General features: G+C 40.5%; 2 protein-coding genes and 1 long non-coding RNA gene across 11 annotated transcripts in view; 2 read left to right on the top strand and 1 right to left on the bottom strand.

Annotated features, from left to right (window-relative positions):
- Window positions 1-1,608: 1,608 nt before the first annotated feature.
- On the top strand, window positions 1,609-2,362 carry LOC123464726 (histone H2B type 2-E-like). The gene is made up of 2 exons (XM_045162157.1): window positions 1,609-1,899; window positions 2,345-2,362. The coding sequence occupies exons 1-2, from the start codon at window positions 1,609-1,611 to the stop codon at window positions 2,360-2,362; spliced, it is 309 nt and encodes a 102-aa protein (XP_045018092.1).
- Window positions 2,363-13,712: 11,350 nt separating this feature from the next.
- Window positions 13,713-20,911, top strand: part of LOC112587820 — a 45,968-nt gene continuing 38,769 nt past the window's right edge. The window contains exon 1 of the long non-coding RNA XR_003112290.2: window positions 13,713-13,824. This is a non-coding gene — a long non-coding RNA (uncharacterized LOC112587820). The remainder of the gene's footprint in view (window positions 13,825-20,911) is intronic.
- Window positions 19,586-20,911, bottom strand: part of FERMT2 (FERM domain containing kindlin 2) — a 79,090-nt gene continuing 77,764 nt past the window's right edge. For all 9 annotated transcript variants that reach the window (XM_044924957.2, XM_044924958.1, XM_044924959.1 and 6 more), the window contains one exon: window positions 19,586-20,865. In XM_044924957.2, coding sequence (XP_044780892.1) covers window positions 20,692-20,865 — 174 coding nt within the window. In that variant the 3' untranslated portion in view covers window positions 19,586-20,691. The remainder of the gene's footprint in view (window positions 20,866-20,911) is intronic.

Raw genomic sequence — 20,911 nt, 5'->3', positions numbered from 1 at the left:
CTTGGACTCCATAACAAAACCAAATATCTCAAGTTAATGAATTTAGCACTTGTCTATGTATGGGAAGATGCAAGAGTTTATTATGCTCACTGAGATCACTCCTTTGATGTACACCTTGGCTGTCTGGGGCCAGTGTCCTGTGCTTTTACTTTTCACTTTAGAGAAACTGTCGTACTGTTCTCCACAGTGGCTACTCCATGTTTATATTCCCACCAGCAATACAAGAATCCCAAATTCTCCATATCCTCACCAACACTTGTCTTCTGTTTCTTGTATATAGCATTCCTAATGGGTATGAAGTAGTATCTCATTGTGGTTTTGACTTGCATTTTGATTTCCCTTCTAATTAATGATGTTAAACACCTTTTCATGTGACAGTGGCCATTTGTGTATCTTCATTGGAGAAATGTCTATTCAGATCCTTTGCTCATTTTTAAATTGAGTCATTTGTCTTTTTGTTGTTGAGTTGTAGGATTTCTTTATATATATATATATATATATATATATATATTCTGGATACTAATCTCTTATCAAATATGTGATTTGCAAATATTTTTCCCATTCTGTAGATTGGCTTTTCACTCTGTTAATTGTGTCCTATGATACAGAAAAGTCTTGGATTTTGACAAGATCCAATTTACTTTTCATTTTGTTAGGTAGTTAGAATAGGAAAAAGGAGTCCAAAATGGCAGTGGCTAAAAGACAAGGAAGGGAAAAGTCTGCAAAAATAGAACAAATGAAGGTCTGAGGACCAGAGTGAGGACCTCAGGGAAAACAAACAGCCCTCCTGGCTAGCCCAGTTTACATAGGGCAGGCCCAGAGGGGAGGAGACAAATGTATAAAAGAGGAAGCCTAGAAGGATTGAGGCCTCTCTTTTGTCTTTTGGGTCGGCCTGGCCTCACTCCTTGAGGGTATACTGTCAAGGGTGTACTATCCTTTGCTTTTCCGAATAAAACTGAGCTATAACACCACTCTGTCTATTGCTTCAGATTTTTGCTGTGGCGAGACAGAACCAAGGAAATTACACACTTCCCTGACAATTTGTGGTCTGTGCTTTGATGTCATACCTAAGAATTCATTGCCAAAATCCTGTGTCATGAAGCGTTTCTCTCCTATGCTTTCTTCCAAGAGCTTTATAGTGTTTAGCTCTCACATTTAGGACCTATCTTGAGTTAATTTTTATGTATAGTGTAAGGTAGGGGTCCAGTTTCATTCTGTTGCATGTGGTTATTTGTTTCCAAGCACCATTTATTGAAAAGACTGCCCTTTTCCCATTGAATGGTCTTGGCACCCTTGTGGATTATTCAGTTTTATTTTACACTGAGAAGGGGAAACTGTTAGAATTACATCTCATCTTTTAGATTTCAGTCAGTTTAGTTCAGTCACTCAATCGTGTCCAACTCTTTGCGACCCCATGAACTGCAGCATGCCAGGCTTCCCTGTCTATCACCAGCTCCTGGAGCTTGTTCAAACTCATGTTTAAGTCAGTGAAAACATCCAGCCATCTCATCTTTTGTCATCCCCTTCTCCTGCCTTCAATCTTTCTCAGCATCAGGGTCCTTTCCAGTGAGTCAGTTCTTCCAGTTGTTGGGTGTTGTCATTATAGACATGCCTGAACCGGCTAAGTCTGCTCCTGCCCCTAAAAAGGGCTCTAAAAAAGCTGTGACCAAGGCCCAGAAGAAGGATGGCAAGAAGCGCAAGCGCAGCTGCAAGGAGGGCTACTCCGTGTACGTGTACAAGGTGCTGAAGCAAGTCCATCTGGACACCGGCATCTCGTCCAAGGCCATGGAAATCATGAACTCCTTCGTCAACATTTTCGAGCCCATCGCTGGCGAGGCATCGCGCCTGGTGCATTACAACAAGCGCTCGACTATCATATCTAGGGAGATCCAGACCGCTGTGCGCTTGCTGCTACCTGGGGAGCTGGCCAAGCACTCCGTGTCCGAGGGCACTAAGGCTGTCACCAAGTATACCAGCTCCAAGTAAATCTAATATGCCTAGCTGCTGTTAACTGAGAAGGCAATGGCACCCCACTCTAGTACTCTTGCCTGGAAAATCCCATGGACAGAGGGCCTGGTGGGCTGTAGTCCATGGGGTTGCTAAGAGTCAGATACAACTGAGCGACTTCACTTTCACTTTGAGTTCTTTTAGATTTGCATTTCACTTTTTCATAGGTTTTCAAAAATCTATCCATCTGCCAGTTTTCACTAGCCCTTTGCTTGAGAGTCAATGGGGGTAGTAACTACCTCTATTAAGTCTAACAAAACTCTGCCAGTCTAATGGTACTTGGATGGCTTGGGGAAACCCAGATTGCTCCAAATTTTCTCTGTTGGATGTTCTACAGACTGAGCTTTCCTTCTAAGGAACACATTCCTTTAGCTTAACAAACTTTACAATGCCAGTGTACATGGGAGGTATATAAAATATTCGTTACTCACATGCCAGAGTGAATTCATTTACAACATTGCTTTCTTTCTAGTTGATACTGAGAAGATGAGAATTTTAACTTTAACTTGATTTGAGGGTTGGGGCAAAGTAGGAGAGGGAGAAATACTATTTTAAGGACAAAGCTGCATTTCAAGGCTGGCAGGCCTGGGGATGGTGTCACCCTGGGCAACATGAAGTATCAAGCATCATGTATGGACCCAGAGAGAGTGCCGTGGCCCAGACAGGGAAGTAGGAGAATCTAAAGATAAATTTTGCCTACTCCACAGCTGGGCCAGGGAGGGGCTGTGGAAGTAAGCGTGAGTAACCCTGGGATGTGCAGAGCCAAGGCCCGGCCCATTTGTGGTTATTTTTAAGCAGTAGCACATTTTCCTGCAGGCCTGGAGACATTTCTTTTGGTGTTGTCTATCTAATCCTTCTTTTAAGGGACAAGTGAAAAGAGTGCAGTGTTGAAGAACATCTAGTAGAGAAATGGGGGCTCTGGGACAGTTAACGTTTCTGTGACCCTCACCTCCACCTCCCATTCATACACACAAGCACACAACTTTCTTGGCGATTTGTCCTGATTTTGTAATAATTGTAATGTGAAATGATTGCACATATTTATATAATAGATATTTAAAATGTAGACTACATTGTTGATGCTGGTGTACCTCTGGTGAGGACTGGGTATTTTAATAGTTTCATTCATACGTTTTGAGAATTAGAATGATTTTTTAATTATTAAAGATTGACATTTTATTCTGCAAACTCCTGTTTCTAGCCAACATCGTCCTTACTATACAGTAGAGAAAAGTAGTTTTACAATTTGGTTTGGTTATCTTTGAAGCACTTTTTATTCATAAAGGGAAAGATGTATCTAGATCACATTCAAAATTGCATTAATGCTTTATTAGTCTAATTAATTTGGCCACATAAAACTTGACCTTTGCTGTGTCTTAGTCCCATAGAAACTGCTGCTGATGTCACACCCTTAGCAGGGAGTTAAGAACTGCTTAGAGAGTCCCTTGAACTGCAAGGAGATCAAGCCAGTCAATCCTATAGGAAATCAGTCCTGAATATTCATTGGAAGCAACTGATGCTGAGGCTGAAACTCCAGTACTTTGGCCACATGATGCAAAGAACTGACTCATTGGAAAAAGACTCTGATGCTGGGAAACATTGAAGGCAGGAGGAGAAGGGGATGACAGAGAATGAGATGGTTGGATGGCATCACCGACTTGATGGACATGAGTTTGAGCAAGCTCCGGGAGTTGGTGATGGACATGGAAGCCTGGCGTGCTGCAGTCCATGGAGTCACAAAGAGTTGGACATGACTGAGCGACTGAACTGAACTGAACTCAACTGAAGAACTACTCATCTCTCACTTCTCAGTCTTTGTACTGTTACAAGAGAGTTGACTTGTACCACTAGAGTGCAGGATATCACAAAGCACTCCAGCCCCATCAAGACTTTTTTCTTTAACAAATCACACTTGACTGTTAACAAAAGAGGCTATCTTGTGCCATCAGCTAGGGCTTCCACTTTCCATTATCTTTTTGTCAGCATCTTTTTTTTTCTGACTTATGTTGTCCAACACTTTGTGTGTGTGTGTTAATTGCTTAGTTGTGTCCGAATTTTTGTGACCCCAAAGACTGTAGCCCGTCAGACTCCTCTGTCTGTGAAATTCTCCAGGCAAGAATACTGGAGTGCGCTGCCATCCCTTTCTCCAGGGGATCTTCCCGACCCTGGGATCAAATCCGCGTTTCCTGCACTGCAGGCAGATTCTTTACCAACTGAGCCATCAGAGAAGCCTTGTCTAACACTTTAGGTCCTCAAATTGTGTGACTAATTTCCCCTACTTTCAGGTAGACTGTGTGACCATCCTCTTATCAACTGCAAACACACACACACACACACACAAACACACACACATATATACACCAAACAAAGATATACTTGTTTCAGTAGTACACATGTTGTTTGATTAGCTCTTATATATTGCCTTTATTTACATTTTGGGGAACTCATTTTTTCCCTATTTGAAATTATTACTATCATTTGAGGTAATCTCTGACTAAAGTAATACAATAATTAGAAAGCTTTTGTGTAGGGTAGAATAGAATATAAAGCACTTTTAACCTTGGAATAAGATTTTTCTGATAACATTTTTTTTCCTTTTAAAGATTCCAGTGTGGTATCATGGGTGTACACATATGTCCAGACTCATCAGATTGCAACATTAAATATGTGCAGGGTTTTTAATGCATCAGTTATGCCTCAGTTGTTGTTCAGTCGCTAAGTATCCAACTCTTGGCAACCCCATGGACTGCAGCATGCCAGGCTTCCCAGTCCTTCACTGTCTCCCAGAGTTTGCTCAAACTCATGTCCATTGAGCCAGTGGTACCATCCAACCATCTCATCCCCTATCACCCCCTTCTCCTCTTCCTCTCAATTTTTCCCAGCATCAGGGTCTTTTCTATTGAGTCAGCTCTTCTCATTAGGTGGCCAAAGGATTGGAGATTCAAGCTGCTTTAAATAAAATAGCTTTGTTTCTGTTAGATAAATAGCGACTCAGTCTTGCCAAAAAAAAAAAAATTCCAATAAATGGTAAGAGATACCATATTATTGATTGGAAGCCTCAATATTGTTAAAATGTCAGTTCTCTCCAAAATAATTGTAGCAATTCAATATAATCTCAGCAGGCTTTTTAATATCAAAATTGACAAGATAATTATAAAAGCTACACAGAAATGCAAAGGACCTAGACTTGCCAGAATAATGTTTAAGAAGAATAAAGCCAGGAAATAAAAAGGAAAGTACAGATTAAGGGCAGACAGAAAGTCCAGAAATAGATCCTCACTGATGTGGTCAGTTGGCTTTTTTCAAAGAGTTAAGATAATTCAATGGGGGAACAATAGTGTTTTCAACCAAGGGTGCAGAATAACTGGGTATCCTCGTGGAAAGAAAACTGAATCTCAACCAGTACCTCACAGCATTTACAGGCTTAATTTAAGATGGATCCTCGACATAAATATAAAAGCTAAAACTATAAAGCTTTAGAAAGAGAACTGTAAACATTCATGAGGTGAGGGGAGGCAACTATTCTGATAGGACTCAGAAAGCAATAACCATAAAAGAAAAAATTATGAATTAGACTTCTTCAAAATGAAATACTTCTGTTTATTAGAAATACAGTAAAGAAAATAAATAAGCATCTATGGCCTGGAAGCAGGCAGTGGCAAATGTGTATCTAGTAAAGGATTTGTATCCCAAAGATGTAAAGAACTCCACAATTTAGTAATAAAGATAACCCAGTTTTTCTTTTAACCTCATCAGCATTTATTGAATTGTGAATTATTGCAGACACTGCTAATATCTCAGACTCACTCATTCTGATCCTTCTCTCAGCTTCCCCTTGAAAAGGAAGCCTGGAGCGGGACCACCCAAACACCAAAGGGTAGAAGGGAGACACAGAGGAATGCAGGGAGTTGCGGGGAGGGGAGAGGCAGGAAGCAGCCGGACCAGTGCATGGTTAGCCTCCTGGGACACACACACACACACACACACACACACACACACAAAGAGCAGGGGTGTCCATTTCCGCCCTCCCCAGCAGCCATGTGCGCATCAGGATGGCATCTATGAGACGATTCAGTCCTTCCTATCATGAAGCAAAACACAACCCATTTTTAATTTATTTATTTATTCACTTATTTTTGGTTGTGCTGGGTCTTTGTTGCTGCATGGACTTTTTCTCTAGTTGCAGCGAGTGGGGGCTCCTGGGGCTTCTCATTCTGGTAACTTTTCTTGTTGCTGAGCACGGACTCTCAGGGATGTGGGCTTCAGTAGTTGCAGCACATGGACTCAGTAGTTGTGGCTCCCAGGCTCTAGAGCACAGGCTCAATAGTTGTGGCACATGGGCTTAGTTGCTCTATGGCATGTGGGATTTTCCCAGACCAGGGATTGAACCTGTGTCTCCTGCATTGACAGGTGGGTTCTTTACCACTGAGCCACTTTTTGAAAGCCCCCAAGACAACCCAGTTTTAAAAAGATGGACAGAAATCGTAAACACACACTTTACAAAGGAAGATAGATGAATGGTCAGCAAACACATGGAAAGATGCTCAACATCATTAGTCATTAGAGAAATGCAAATTAGAACCACAATGAACTGAGACTATATACCCATTCAGTTCAGTTCAGTTCAGTCATTCGTGTCCGACTCTTTGCAACCCCATGAACTGCAGCATGCCAGGCTTCCCTGTCCATCACCAACTCCTGGAATCCACCCAAACCCATGTCCATTGATTCGGTGATGCCATCCAACCATCTCATCCTCTGTTGTCCCCTTCTCCTCCTGCCCTCAATCTTTCCTAGCATTAAGGTCTTTTCAAATGAGTCAGCTCTTCACATCAGCTGGCCAAAGTATTGAAGTTTCAGCTTCAACATGAGTCCTTCCAATGAACACCCAGGACTGATCTCCTTTAGGATGGACTGGTTGGATCTCCTTGCAGTCCAAGGGACTCTCAAGAGTCTTCTCCAACACCACAGTTCAAAAGCATCAATTCTTTTAAAGTCAGCCACTGTTTCCACTGTTTCCCCATCTATTTGTCATGAAGTGATAGAACCAGAGGCCATGATCTTCGTTTTCTGAATGTTGAGCTTTAAGCCAACTTTTTCACTCTCCTCTTTTACTTTCATCAAGAGGCTCTTTAGTTTTTCTTCACTTTCTGCTATAAGGGTGGTGTCATCTGCATATCTGAGGTTATTGATATTTCTCCCCGCAATCCTGATTCCAGCTTGTGCTTCTTCCAGCCCAGCATTTTACATGATGTACTCTGCATATAAGTTAAATAAGCAGGGTGACAATATACAGCCTCGACGTACTCCTTTTCCTATTTGGAACCAGTCTGTTGTTCCATGTCCAGTTCTAACTGTTGCTTCCTGACCTGCATACAGGTTTCTCAAGAGGCAGGTCAGGTGGTCTGGTATTCCCATGTCTTTCAGAATTTTCCACAGTTTATTGTGATCCACACAGTCAAAGGCTTTGGCATAGTCAATAAAGCAGAAATAGATGTTTTCCTGGAACTCTCTTGCTTTTTCCATGATCCAGTGGATGTTGGCAATTTGATCTCTGGTTCCTCTGCCTTTTCTAAAACCAGCTGGAACATCTGGAAGTTCGCGGTTCATATATTGCTGAAGCCTGGCTTGGAGAATTTTAAGCATCACTTTACTAGCATGTGAGATGAGTGCAATTGTGTAGTAGTTTGAGCATTCTTTGGCATTGCCTTTCTTTGGGATTGGAATGAAACAGACCTTTTCCAGTCCTGTGGCCATTGCTGAGTTTTTCAAATTTGCTGGCATATTGAGTGCAGCACTTTCACAGCATCATCTTTTAGGATTTGAAATAGCTCAACTGGAATTCCATCACCTCCACTAGCTTTGTTCGTAGTGATGCTTTCTAAGGCCCACTTGACTTCACATCCCAGGATGTCTGGCTCTAGGTGAGTGATCACACAATTGTGATTATCTGGGTTGTGAAGATCTTTTGTACAGTTCTTCTGTGTATTCTTGCCATCTCTTCTTAATATCTCCTGCTTCTGTCAGGTCCATACCATTTCTGTCCTTTATCGAGCCCATCTTTGCATGAAATGTTCCCTTGGTATCTCTATTTTTCTTGAAGAGATCTCTAGTCTTTCTCATTCTATTGTTTTCCTCTATTTCTTTGCATTGATCGCTGAAGAAGGCTTTCTTATCTCTCCTTGCTATTCTTTGGAACTCTGCATTCAAATGGGTATATCTTTCCTTTTCTCTTTTGCTTTTCACTTCTCTTCTTTTCACAGATATTTGTAAGGCCTCCTCAGACAGCCATTTTGCTTTTTTGCATGTCTTTTTCTTGGGGATGGTCTTGATTCCTGTCTCCTGTACAATGTCATGAACCTCCATCCATAGTTCATCAGGCACTCTGTATATCAGATCTAGTTCCTTAAATCTCTTTGTCACTTCCACTGTATAGTTATAAGGGGTTTGATTTAGGTCATACCTGAATGGTCTAGTGGTTTTCTCCATTTTCTTCAATTTCAGTCTGAATTTGGCAATAAGGAGTTCATGATCTGAGCCACAGTCAGCTCCTGGTTTTGTTTTTGCTGTATAGAGCTTCTCCATCTTTGGCTGCAAAGAACATAATCAATCTGATTTCGGTGTTGGCCATCTGGTGATGTCCATGTGTAGAGTCTTCTCTTGTGTTGTTGGAAGAGGGTGTTTGCTATGACCAGTGCGTTCTCTTGGCAGAACTCTATTAGCCTTTGCCCTGCTTCATTCTGTACTCCAAGGCCAAATTTGCCGGTTACTCCAGGTGTTTCTTGACTTCCTACTTTTGCATTCCAGTCCCCTATAATGAAAAGGACATCTTCTTTGGGTATTAGTTCTAGAAGGTCTTGTAGGTCTTCATAGAACTGTTCAGCTTCTTCAGCATTACTGATTGGGGCATAGACACACCCATTAGAATGGCTAAAATTTAAAAGACTGACAACATCTAATGTCAATGAGTCTATAACCAACACCCATCAATTGCTAGTGGAAATATAAAGAGAGTATGTCCACTTTGGAAAAAGGCCTAGTAGTTTCAGATAAAAATCAAACATACACCTACCCTTTGACTTGGAAATTCCACTCCCAGAGAGAAATGAATGTCTCCCAGAGAGACACATGTTCACAAAAAGGCTTGTATAAGAATGTTCACAGTAGCTTTATTCATAATAGCTTAAGAATGGAAACATCCCACATGTGCCTCAGTAGGAGAATGGATAGACAAATTGTGGTGTGTTCATACAAACAATGAGCTTGTGATATATCCAACAACTCAGGATAAATCTCAAAAAGCCAGACGAGGACATGCTGTGTTATTCCTTTTATAGAAATTCTAGAAGAAGAAAACCTAAGTTTAGAAAAACAACAAAAGAGTGGTTGCCTCTGAGGACTGGGAAGACATGGAGGCTCTTTCCAGGGAGACAAAAATGTTCTGAATTGTATGAGGAATGTGGATTACAGGTGTGAATCCATTTGTCAGGCTGTACAGCTGAGATTCATGCATGTCAGTGAACATAATAATTGAGTGAGGAATAGGAAGAGGTAAAGGAGATGCAAAAATGATAGGATATTGGTAATTGTTAAATTCATATGATGGATACATGGGAGTTCATTATACTGTTTTCTTTATATATGTTTGCATTTTTCCATAGTAAAAAGTTTTAAAAGTGTGTATAAAACTTAAAGGGCTTCCCAGGTGGCTCAGTGGTAAAGAATCCACCTGCAAATGCAGGAGATGCACATTCGATCCCTGGGTCAGGAAGGTCCCCTGGAGAAGGAAATGGCAACCCACTCCAGTATTCTTGCTGGGATAATCCCATGGACAGAAGAGCCTGGTGGGCTGCAGTCCATAGGGTCACAAAGGGTCAGACAGGACTGAGCATAAAATTTAAAAAGTGAATTGATGGATGGATCATGGGCTGTTCTGGTTGTTGCACTTTTCTAGGCAACGTCCAAATATCCATATTAATGGGGGAGAACGGTGGTTGAAGATTACAAGCTTTGGAACCATTTATTAGCTCTGTGGCTTTGAAAAAACTCCTTAATTTCCCCATAGTTCCGATCCATCATAGGGTTTTGTGAGGTTTAAATGAGATGAAGTATGTGTAAAGTGCTTGGCCAAGTTCTTGCTCAACAAATGTTAGTTATTATTAGTGGAGAAAAATGGGGCAGAGATCACATTTTAAAAATTTGTTTGTATTTGTCTTTGAAAAAACTTTTCTGTTTAATTCCAGTGTGACTGTCTCTGATATTTGGGGAATTGACGTGATGAGATCCCACTGGGGAAGGTTTGGCTGAAAAGAAATTAGAAAAGGGCTCCTGCCCTTTCAGTGAACTTGGAAGTTAATACCTTAATTTTATCTCCATCAGATTGGCTTCAAATTCCTAGCATGAAATGATAAACAACCCCCAAATCTTTTTTTCTTGTTTGCTTTTTTAATAATACTATTTATTTTTATTTCTTTTTTGTCTATCCTTATTTAGGCATAACTGACAGATAAAAATTGTGTATAATTTAAGCTTGATATTTTGATGTATCCATATAATGTGAAATGTTTGCTTTTTTAATTTTAATTTTTTTTTGTTTTGAGGCACCTGTCTCTGGGATATTTTGCTGGGGCCAGTGTTCCAATTGGCTCTATTTTGTAACTTCAAAACAGCTAGTGGTAGGGAAGAGAAGGCTAAGATTTTTGGACCTAAAAATAGTAAAATAAATAATCCCCAGCTGGCTAATAAAAAAAAAACCAAGTATATAACCATATTCACCCTCAGGCCTGGAGTACACTTCCTTCTGAGTATCTTTCCTTAGCAACTGCTACCTCCCAGGCTTCACATTGTTAAAAGATATCTTTCCCTTTTGTTTGGAATTCCTAACCTCATTCATTCAGGGAAAATGTTTCGAGCACCTTGTTTTTCCTAGTCCATCAGGCACTGGGGAGGCATAACCGGGCACCTCTCATTTCTAAGGCTGGGACTCACTTAGTGAATAAGGAGGGTCTTGGGGGGACACAGAGGATTGTCAGGGAAAGTGCCTCTGAGACTCATGGGCGCCCACCTGTGGGAAGAACAGGGCTCCGTTGGTCTCTTTTTCTTGTTTTACATACTGTTGGGGTTTGGTGTCATATTTCTTTAAAGGACCTAGATGGAATTTGCCAGAAAGAACTCTCTTTGAAGATTTATTTGTGGTGACAGTCTTTTCAGATCCCTTCACAGAAGCTTCTCTTAGCACCACAACTTGTAGAAAAACAGAACTCGGCCCATCTGCTCACGGTCAGAGTTCCCACACACTCACGTGAAGCAGGGAGGTTCCCACGCTCCACTCTGGGCGCCGGCCTGTGATTCCCTCCTGCCCTGGATCCCTGAGGACACTCACACGCTCTGGTCTGTTTCCGCTGTCTCCCTTCTCAGCCTGAAATGCGAGGACCATCTTTTCAGATGGATGTTGGCCTTCCCAGGGGTCTTCTCCAGGACATCTTGTTTTGGAAGCTTCAGTGTGCTATCCTTCTTCATGTTGTATTTTTATAAGACCTCTTTTCTTGCTCTTGTTGCCTTCTCATCTTCGTCCCTCCACTGCTTTTTGAAAATATGGATATTTACACTAAGGTTACAGTTGATGCTTTACATGTGTGTATTATTTCCCGTGTTTCCTCAGGATGATTTTGAAGGGCTTGTCTCCCTCACATTCTGGTTTCCCCATCTATACTTCTGAAACAGGTGGCTAAATTTAGCTTCATTTGAATAACCCAAACACCACATTATTCCACCCATGTCTCTGAGCATTTTAATCATTTTCTTTTTTTTTAATCCCTCTTTTAGGGTTTCACACGTATTTATGAAGCACCTACCATTTCCTCATGTCAGGATTGGGATTTTTCTCAGTCACCTGGAACTTTGCTTCCAACCCTCTTGCTTCCAGGGCTGCCCCCCTTCCCCCACCCCTGCACCCCCTAGGCTGTCTCCATGTCCTTCAAGGCCCCACCAGTGTCCCTGTAGTCAGGCATTGCTACTGGGCTGCTCTGGCCCGTGGCCTCCTCTGCCTCATGAACGCTTATCACCGCCATCGCTGGCTTGGCAGTTAGTCGTAAATAGTCATGTGACAGGTACCAAACCTCCTGTGCTGTCTTCCACGATTATTATAGTCTCTTCATTTCTGGACCCTATGTCACAATATAGTACTTTCTTCCTGATTTTTTTTAAGTTAATAGCTCTTTGCCTTCTACTTCTCCAGCTTCAATTTTAGGAATCTACATTGGTTTTCAGATTACCAGGAAAATTTCTCCCTTTTTCAAAACACTAGTCAACCATGTGGCTTTACCTGCCTCACTGAGGAACTCATCTGAATTTATAGATTCTTGGAACAAAATGAGCTGACTGGCCTCCAGTAACTTGTGACCTCTTACTTAGAGACAGAATTCAATTAATCATGTACCAATCAGTTATTACACACACATAATAGTGTGTGTAATAGTTTTTTAAATAGTTGCCTAACAGGTTGCAAAATACTGTGACCCAGGCTTTTATGGAATACAACTTCTTAGTGCAGTTTCTCGGAATATAAATCAAGGGCAAGGTTTATAATCACATTTCATAGGTTAGAAGTCATTCTTGCTTAAAAATCAACATAATTTGATCTCAGGCAATTCTTGGGACTAGAAGAAACATTTAAAATTCATTTTGTTTGCCTAAAAATACAAACAAACAAACAAAGAACCCTATAAAATTTCTGCATTCCACAGATTTATCTTAACCAGTGAAAGATGAAAGAAAACATCTGTCCAGTCCCCTCTTTAAAGATCTTCATAGGAGGAATTCTGGGCATGTGGAAGGAGTCAGGCTCACAGTGTAGGCCTCCATCTACGCAGTACAACCAGGCCTGGATAGGGCGTTGCAAGGAACTCAGTTCCAGCTTCCTGCTAAGGATAAGTAGAAGGCATTTACTCTTCATTATGTGGTTGCTTTCAACAAAATTTATGAGAAAGCAAAAGGAAGTTTCTAAACTACTGCCAGATGGCAAGTACTTGGAGCACTGAAATGAGACTGAAACCCAATCAGAAAGAAGCATAACCTATTTAGGGCAAGACATTCAGGCTGCTTTTGAAACTGAGGCGTTTCCAAATCTTCTGTAAAGACATATAGGCTGATTATACAAACTTTGAATAATTTCTTGAGTATAACATTTAGAAATAAAAGTCGAACCTGAGTGACAAAGATGACCTCATAACAGTCTCCAGTATTTGCTGTCTATTCTATATTCTTAGGTAAGTTTCTTCCCTGTTGAACCTACTTTTGAAGCTTCCTTTTCCCTGCCTTTGGTACAGATCAGCGGTATCATCACCCCCTAGTACAAATGATGGCTTTCCCAAATATACCCTTGAAAGAACACTTGATATGTATCTTGTTTAGTCCATGATTCTACGTGTCTTTTTCTATCCTCAATGAAGCAGCACTGAATTAGTCTTACTAAGCCATTATTTTTAAAAAGTCTTCTATCAGTTTTATTTACCTATCATCATTCCTTACTCTGGTACTTTCTGTATGAATAAGAACATTTTAAAAACAACAAATCAAAATAGATCCCAGGTATTTTCAAGACTGCCCTACTTACGTAAGCAGTGGCTTTTATCTTCATTCCTATCTTGTTGTCTTCCTGATCAGATATTTATAAAGCACTTTCCAATCATAACAGCCTAATTTCTTGAGAATCAACATTTCGTTCAGAATTGGTGTCTTATAAAGTCAGCACCCGTAGAAAGCTGGATTTCAAGGACACAACTTAATACTAAAGTAGGCATCAAGGGAAAATGTCAAGTAAGTTACCTGATTCCTCTCCTAGGACCTGGCTGGTTTAATAGGGTTTTGGGTTGACAACCTCACAAATGCTTAACAATGCTGGTATTTGTATTTTGACCAGAGCCTTGAGCTAGTTTAATGTTGATTTTCTGCTTGAACTGATTGATCTGTTCTTGGTCTGTTCATTGGTCTCACTCATGTGACTCAGCCTGCATGTTTATAGAACAATGGTGCTGCCTGTGAGCATGAAACAGAGCAAAGCCAACTGGGCCACATGGGGACTGAACCCCTGACCTTGGGCTCATTAACTCTATTCATAAACCAGAGCGGCACAACAGTCAACCAACTAGTGGTTCACTTGGCACGAGGGGCCACCATGTGCTGATCTAGTTCAGACCCAGGAAAGTCTATCAGAAGGACAGAGTGTCAGCTGTCAAGAGCAAGACTCACTTGCTTCCATTTTTCATGTTAAAACATCTTGCACATTTTAAAACTAGAATCATATTATGTATTCTACAAACTAGATTTTTGATTCATTAGGTTGAGATTAATCTGTTGTTTTGTGTATTGGAATGTATTCACTATTTTGATTCCATTTTATGACTGTATTATATTTTACCCATTCTACTGTGATGGACGTTTGATTTCTCCTGTTTTGCTTTATAAGTAGCTCTGCAATGTGTACTTGCATGTATGTCTCCTGGTTTGCACATGCGCGTTTCTCCAGGTTCTGCACACATTTAGGAGTAGAATTGCTGGCTTCGAGGATACATTGTCCATTTTACAAGGTGATCTCAAAGTGTTTGTGCAGGGCTCTGTTCCAGTTTATACTCCACCAAGTATTCTGGTTATTTCACATCCTGGCCAATATTTGATATTGTCAGACTTTGAAAATTTTGCCAGTGTGGTACGTGTGAAGCTGTATTTTAATTGTATTTAAATACAACCAATTTAATTTTGCTTTTTCCTCCATTTTCTAGAGTACTAGTAGAGTTGAACAGATTATAATTTTTTTTTTTGGTAGATTGGCCATTCAGCCTTCCTCTTTTGTCAAGTACCCATTCCAGTGTTCTGTCCAGTTTTTAAAAATAATTTTATTTATTTACTTTTGGCTACGTTGGGTCTTTGTTGCTGCATGGGCTTTTCTCTAGTTGCAGTGAGGGGGGGCTACTCTCTAGTTGTGGAGCACGGGTTTCTCACTGCAAAGGCTTCTCTTGTTGGGAAGCACGGGCGTTAGGGCTCATGAGCTTCAGTAGTTGTGGCTCCCAGGCTCTAGAGCACAGGCTCAATAGTTGTGGTGCACGGGCTTAGTTGCTTCATGGCATGTGGGATCTTCCTGGATCTGGGGTGGAATCCGTGTCTCTTGCACTGGCAGGTGGATTCTCTACCACTGAGCCACAAGAGAACGGACAGCCATCACCTGTCCATTTTTCTTTTGGCTTCATCAGTATGCATGTGTATTTATATGGTAATCCTCTGTCAACTATGTGTTGAAAATATCCAGTCCAGTGTGCCTTCGTAATATCTTAGTTTTCATCTTAGTGTAACTGATTTGTACTTTGTGTCTTAATACACAAATCTTTCCTCACTGAATGATCTCTTATGCTATCTTTTAACAGTTACATGCTTTCCCATTCTCTATTTAAATATTTAATCCATTTGGAATTCACCTGGACTACTACATTCACAGATGAGGTCAGTGGTCCAAATTCCTTCCCCAAACACCAGCAATGCTTGGTGGGAAGTCCTTCTGTTTCACACTGATCTGCAAGGCTGGCTCTTGGAAATTGTTTCCCTATGTGGGCATGTTTGCTTCTGGGGTCTATTTGGGATCTCTGTGCCAATGTGACACTTTCTGTCTAGTGTTACATATACTATAGTTATAGGACTTCTTGCTGTCTGAAAGGCCATACTTGTTGTTCTCTAGGAGTGTCTTGGCTATTCTTGGCCCTTTGTGCTCCTGGAATACAAAACATGCTGTTTTCGAAATATTCCTTCTAAATGCTAACTGAATTTATAATTAGGCAAGGATAGATGTTCCAATCAATAAACCTGATAGTTAATGTGTTTACTTGAATTTTACTTGGTCATAAAAATTAAGTTCATTAAATTTGGATTTGAGATGAGAATTTATGCTAAAAAAAGTGTTTTTAAAAAATTGTCCAATATCTGCAAACCATACTAATACAGGTATGCTAAACCTGTCTGGTTGGTTGTGGTGTTTTTATCACAAATTTAATTAACATTGAACTTGGACCATTTCCCTGAGTAGTAAGAGATAATGCTTGGCCAGTGAAGCTGAGATTATAATTAGATCTCAAGAAATAATGGTCTCAAATTATTTTAAGTGCTTGTAATTTTTAGTAATATGCAGGCCCAGGCACAGACATCAAAAGAGAAACTCAACTAGGTGTGTGTGTGTGTGCGTGTGCGTGCTGATAACTGTTTATTACGAGAATAAATAGAGAATTTTAATGTACACACTCGCCTGGGAAACTTAGTGTTGTTTATTAAATAAAGCAGAGAAAGCAAAAGAGGAATCAGCACAACGGGAAATCAGGTCACCAGATAAGGCTTTTTTGCTACCCTGTTTCCTGTTCTGGGTGGCTCTGCCATCCACTGGGAGAGATTCATTCCTCTTACCCAGATTGACAATTTCCCATTTCCTGTCACTCTCTCTGCCACCTCCCTCCCCCATTCTTGACCTGCCAGGCCAAAGCAGTTCAAACAGATAAAGTTAATTTGCTGAAGAGCACAGAGCTTTCAGTAAACAACTTTTTCCTGGGCAGTTCTGTGTGGAAATGACAGGAACTTTATCAGCAGAGTAAGACTTGAATCCACTTATTATTGTACATGTTTATTAGGCCTACACTCCCCACACAGCAAGTCAGTTCATCCCTGCCTTTCCTTTGCCAACTTTATAGCCACTAAAAAGGGGGAACAGCTATAGGAGCCACAAAAACATTTTGGGAGAGGGGGTGGAGGGATTATTTGGAACCAGCATCTGCATTTTTAGAATAAAGCATAGATGGTAGGCGGCAGCTGTGCAAGGTCATGGGTGGAGGAGAGGCATTCAAGAAGTATCAGTGATGATACTATGTCACAAAGGGATGGATCTCAGAAAGTCCTGTTCTTATTTTCTGAATTATCAGAGCAGTGAATGTTACCATGTTTTGACTGATGGTCAAACACAGCAGCAGCCCTTGTCAAACAATTATAGGGGGTAGAAACAATTAAAAGTATAAGATAAGGATGCAATCCAGAGTATTAAAGAAGTTTTGAGTTAAAAAAAAAACACCTAATATTTTACTGGGAAACTACTACATTTAATATAGGTAAATTGTTGTGTACTTGAAACATTTTCTTTAACTCTGTGCAGTTATCTCCCAGATAAATTAAAGGCCAGGAACCCAGATTGGTCTGATCCCACTACATCACTAACTGATAAATGATTAAAAGCACCTCAATAAGACTTTTAACATAAAAAAGAACAAAACTATGGAATACAAAATGAAATAAGCACTATCTCTACATTGGCCAAGAACTGCCAAGTGGCTTTCCTTCCACAAAGTTCATGTCTCTGAGGTGGTGATGTGTCGAGTGTATGATCTACATCCTTCTAGATGTAGATCAAATCACCACAGTGTACACTGTAAATATCTTAGTTTTGCAAATTATCCCTCTGTAATACCCGGGGAAAAATAAGTTCATGTCTCTAAGTCCTTGACTTTCGAAGTTCGAGGCTGCGTAAAAAATAATTTGTACCAAGTGAAGATTAGTGACCGATTGCATCAGGGACTTCCAGCTGGTCTTTAAACTGCTGTTGTTAAGAGAACGAGTTACAAGAGAGCTTAGTCTCTTGTCCCCTGTGCCTTCGTGTCTACCTGAAAATGTTACTGAGCAGAAACCAGAAGCTGTTTCTGGAGGCCCTGCAGTGTTCTTTTCATTGACTGCTGTCATCTCTGTAGAGACCACCATCAATAGGGCTCCCCAGGATTCACCAAGTACCACTGGATAGGGGGATGGAAATCAGGGCTCCACTTCTAGCTCTGCCTTGGCATCTGTCAGTTATAGCCATGTGACTTCAAACAGGTTACTTGGCCTCACTGAGCTTCATCTATAAAATGAGGAGGCGGAGTTGCATGAATCTTTTAAAAAGGGCTTTCCTGGTGGCTCAGATGGTGAAGAATCTACTTGCAATCCATGAGACCTAGGTTCTATCCCTGGGTCAGGAAGATCCCCTGGTGCAGGTCATGGCAACCCACTCTAGTATTCTTGCCTGGAGAATTCCATGGACAGATGAGCCTGGAAGGCTACAGCCCATGGGGTTGCAAAGAGTCGGACACGACCGAGTGACTAACACTTTTAGAAGAGATAATGTATGTGAAAGCACTTAGCACGCCTCTTAGTGCAGACAGTATCCAAAAAGTGTTTTCTCCATATTAAACTGAGGCTGAAAAGTTCGAAGTTGTAACAACCATCACTATATTCAATAAACAAATATATGTTAATAGATCCTAGGTAGAACCATGATGCTCAGATCCAGTTCTCAAAGAAGTAATAATTTATTAGGGGCAATAGGATATACTCAATTCTAATAAGGATGACTGCTCTTAAGTTCCAAAAAGGACCAAATTCAGTGGCAGTTCAGAGGAGTAAGAGAAAATGTTTGGCTACAAGGAAAGTTGGAAGTATTCATAGATGAAAGAACATTTGACCTCTTTCTAAAATTTCTAAAATGCTAGAAAGCTCAGATGTGAACAGGTGGCGACTAGAAGGTTTGGGGAATGAATGGAGATTGGTGAGTGCAGTGTGTCTGCAGTTGCCCCGTTTGAGCGGGGAACAGGCCACAGAAGACCTCTGAGCGTTTGACTGGGGACCATTAGCTTTTATGCTGTGAGCAACCCCAGGAGTTACTAGAGCTGAAATACAGGCTGGTGCTGTGTTGGGGCTAAACTAATCTCAAAATCCCTGGGAGGGCAGAAGGGCCACCAGAGGCCAAACAATCAGCACAGAGGCTATTCTCCCTTGTGGGGATGCCGTGGGACCAGCAAGGACGCAGGTATGTGCCATAGACTAAATACATTTGGGGCTTTTAGCAAGTGACTGTATAAATTGATGACCTGTACTTAAGATGAGGAATGGGAACATATTATTACATTTTTTTTTTTAATGGGAAGGAGCTTTTAAATTTCTGAGCAAGGCCTGTTATGACCTGGCCTTAGAGTACAAAGAAAAGCCACGGAGAATGTGACATAGGCCAAAGATCTGAATTCAGGGGACAGTGAGAGCAGTGATAGAAAAAGACACTGGGCTGCATGAGCGAAATATCACCAGGGCTTGGCCTTATTAATTGCAAGGGGTAAAGGAGAAAGTCGAGAACTGAAGTTTTGAGTCTGAGTGATGATGTGATAGCAGTAACAATACAGAGTAATTCATTTAAAAAATGTGTTTTCTTAAACGGAGTCATTTTGCTGTTTAAAGTCAGCTCTCCTCAAGCCAGCAGTGTCAGTTCATCTGTCGTATTTCTATGTATAGCTACATTTCTAGCATAAATATTTTACAGTTCATCCTTAAGTAGTAGCAAAAATGAGGGGTTTCAACTGAAGTGGAAGACTCCATCTTTGAGATTAAGTGCGCCTGTCTGGTGACACTGCAGAATACTGAGCACACCGTTCTCACAAGCTGCAGGTACAGCACTTACAAAAGCCAAAGCTCATGTCTACACAGTTAATGTCATGTGAACAGTAAAAACAAGAAGTACAAAAGAGACATTAAATAAAAGATTTTGCTTTTATTTAAAATAAAATGCATTTATACAGTCTTTAAACCATGGATTATTGAACAATACTGGTAATCTACCCCTCCCTGGCACCCTTTTGGGCTATGTGAGCTAGGAATTTTCTGACTAGCACCAATGCAGGTTGTAACAGCGCAACAGACTAGAACACGGCCAGTCCAGGCATTAGAGTTAAGGACATTGTGGCAAATCATGACTATAATGAAGTCATCCTTAATTTAGCAGATATTAAAACTGCACATTAATTATATTTTAAAGAGCATTTAATTAATGCAAAGATGCTACATCTAAGCCATTTGCTAGTTGTGAGTAGATTTTTAAAAAACTGTACAATTTTATAAAATTTGTGTTTGTACATTAGTTACACAAAATGCATACTTCATAGACCTTTACTTCATATTGTAATGCAAAAGTTGCATGTTTTAGGCAGACAGTGAATATGCTGGTGAATACTAAAAGTGTTGTAATACAATATGGTGTAAAAATAAAAACACAAGACAATATACATACATGCTTATTCAAGGACAAAAACAAACCAGGCATTAACGACTAATAGCATTTTCCTTCAAGATCAAACAATGACATTATTAAATACCAGGCACCTTTTGTAGGCCTAATTTATTTTGGGGTTGGGGGGGGAACGCATGACAGATGGCTACCAAAAGTAGGATATTTGAAAAATTATGAGGTCAAATTAAACATACATTAAAACACATGCATTAAACATGATAAATAGACTTCATATAGTTTAAGCCCTGGATAGCTTTAAAGTAGATGGCTTGAGTTTCTTACAGTTCAGCTAGCTTGAATCAGTGATGTTTTGTTCCTAACTTACCCACTACTTCAGTTTCAATTCCTGGCTCTAAGGAACATGTGCCATATTCAAGTCCGTACATTGTATCATGATAGCAGATTAATAGTCGTGCTTGTTAGTGCACATATTAACTGGTCTGGTAAGGCAAAAAAGTTTTCATGATAAAATAATGAATTTCAAGCTTACTTTATTAAGCAGCATATAACAAACAACAGCTTTTAAAGTTAAACAACTGTTATGGCCATGGAGTTTCATTACACAGCATTTCTGTTCACACCCAACCACTGGTAAGTTTGTAGAACATCTCTTCATCTAAACTCTCATTTTGGTCTTTTGCACGTGTTGAGAGAAATATGTAGCCACCAATGAATTCATGAACCACTTTGCAATCTACTTCAGTGCAAATGAAGGACAACCGTACTTCATCTGCAAACTCTACAGTGACCTAGAACAAAGACAGAGAACCATCAGTCCCTGCAGAAGTCCAGATG

This window comes from Bubalus bubalis, chromosome 11 (assembly GCF_019923935.1).
Source record: "Bubalus bubalis isolate 160015118507 breed Murrah chromosome 11, NDDB_SH_1, whole genome shotgun sequence".
In the NCBI taxonomy this organism is placed as follows: Eukaryota; Metazoa; Chordata; class Mammalia; order Artiodactyla; family Bovidae; genus Bubalus; species Bubalus bubalis.
Note: the sequence above shows the minus strand (reverse complement) of the source record. Positions and strands in the feature narration are given on the sequence as shown.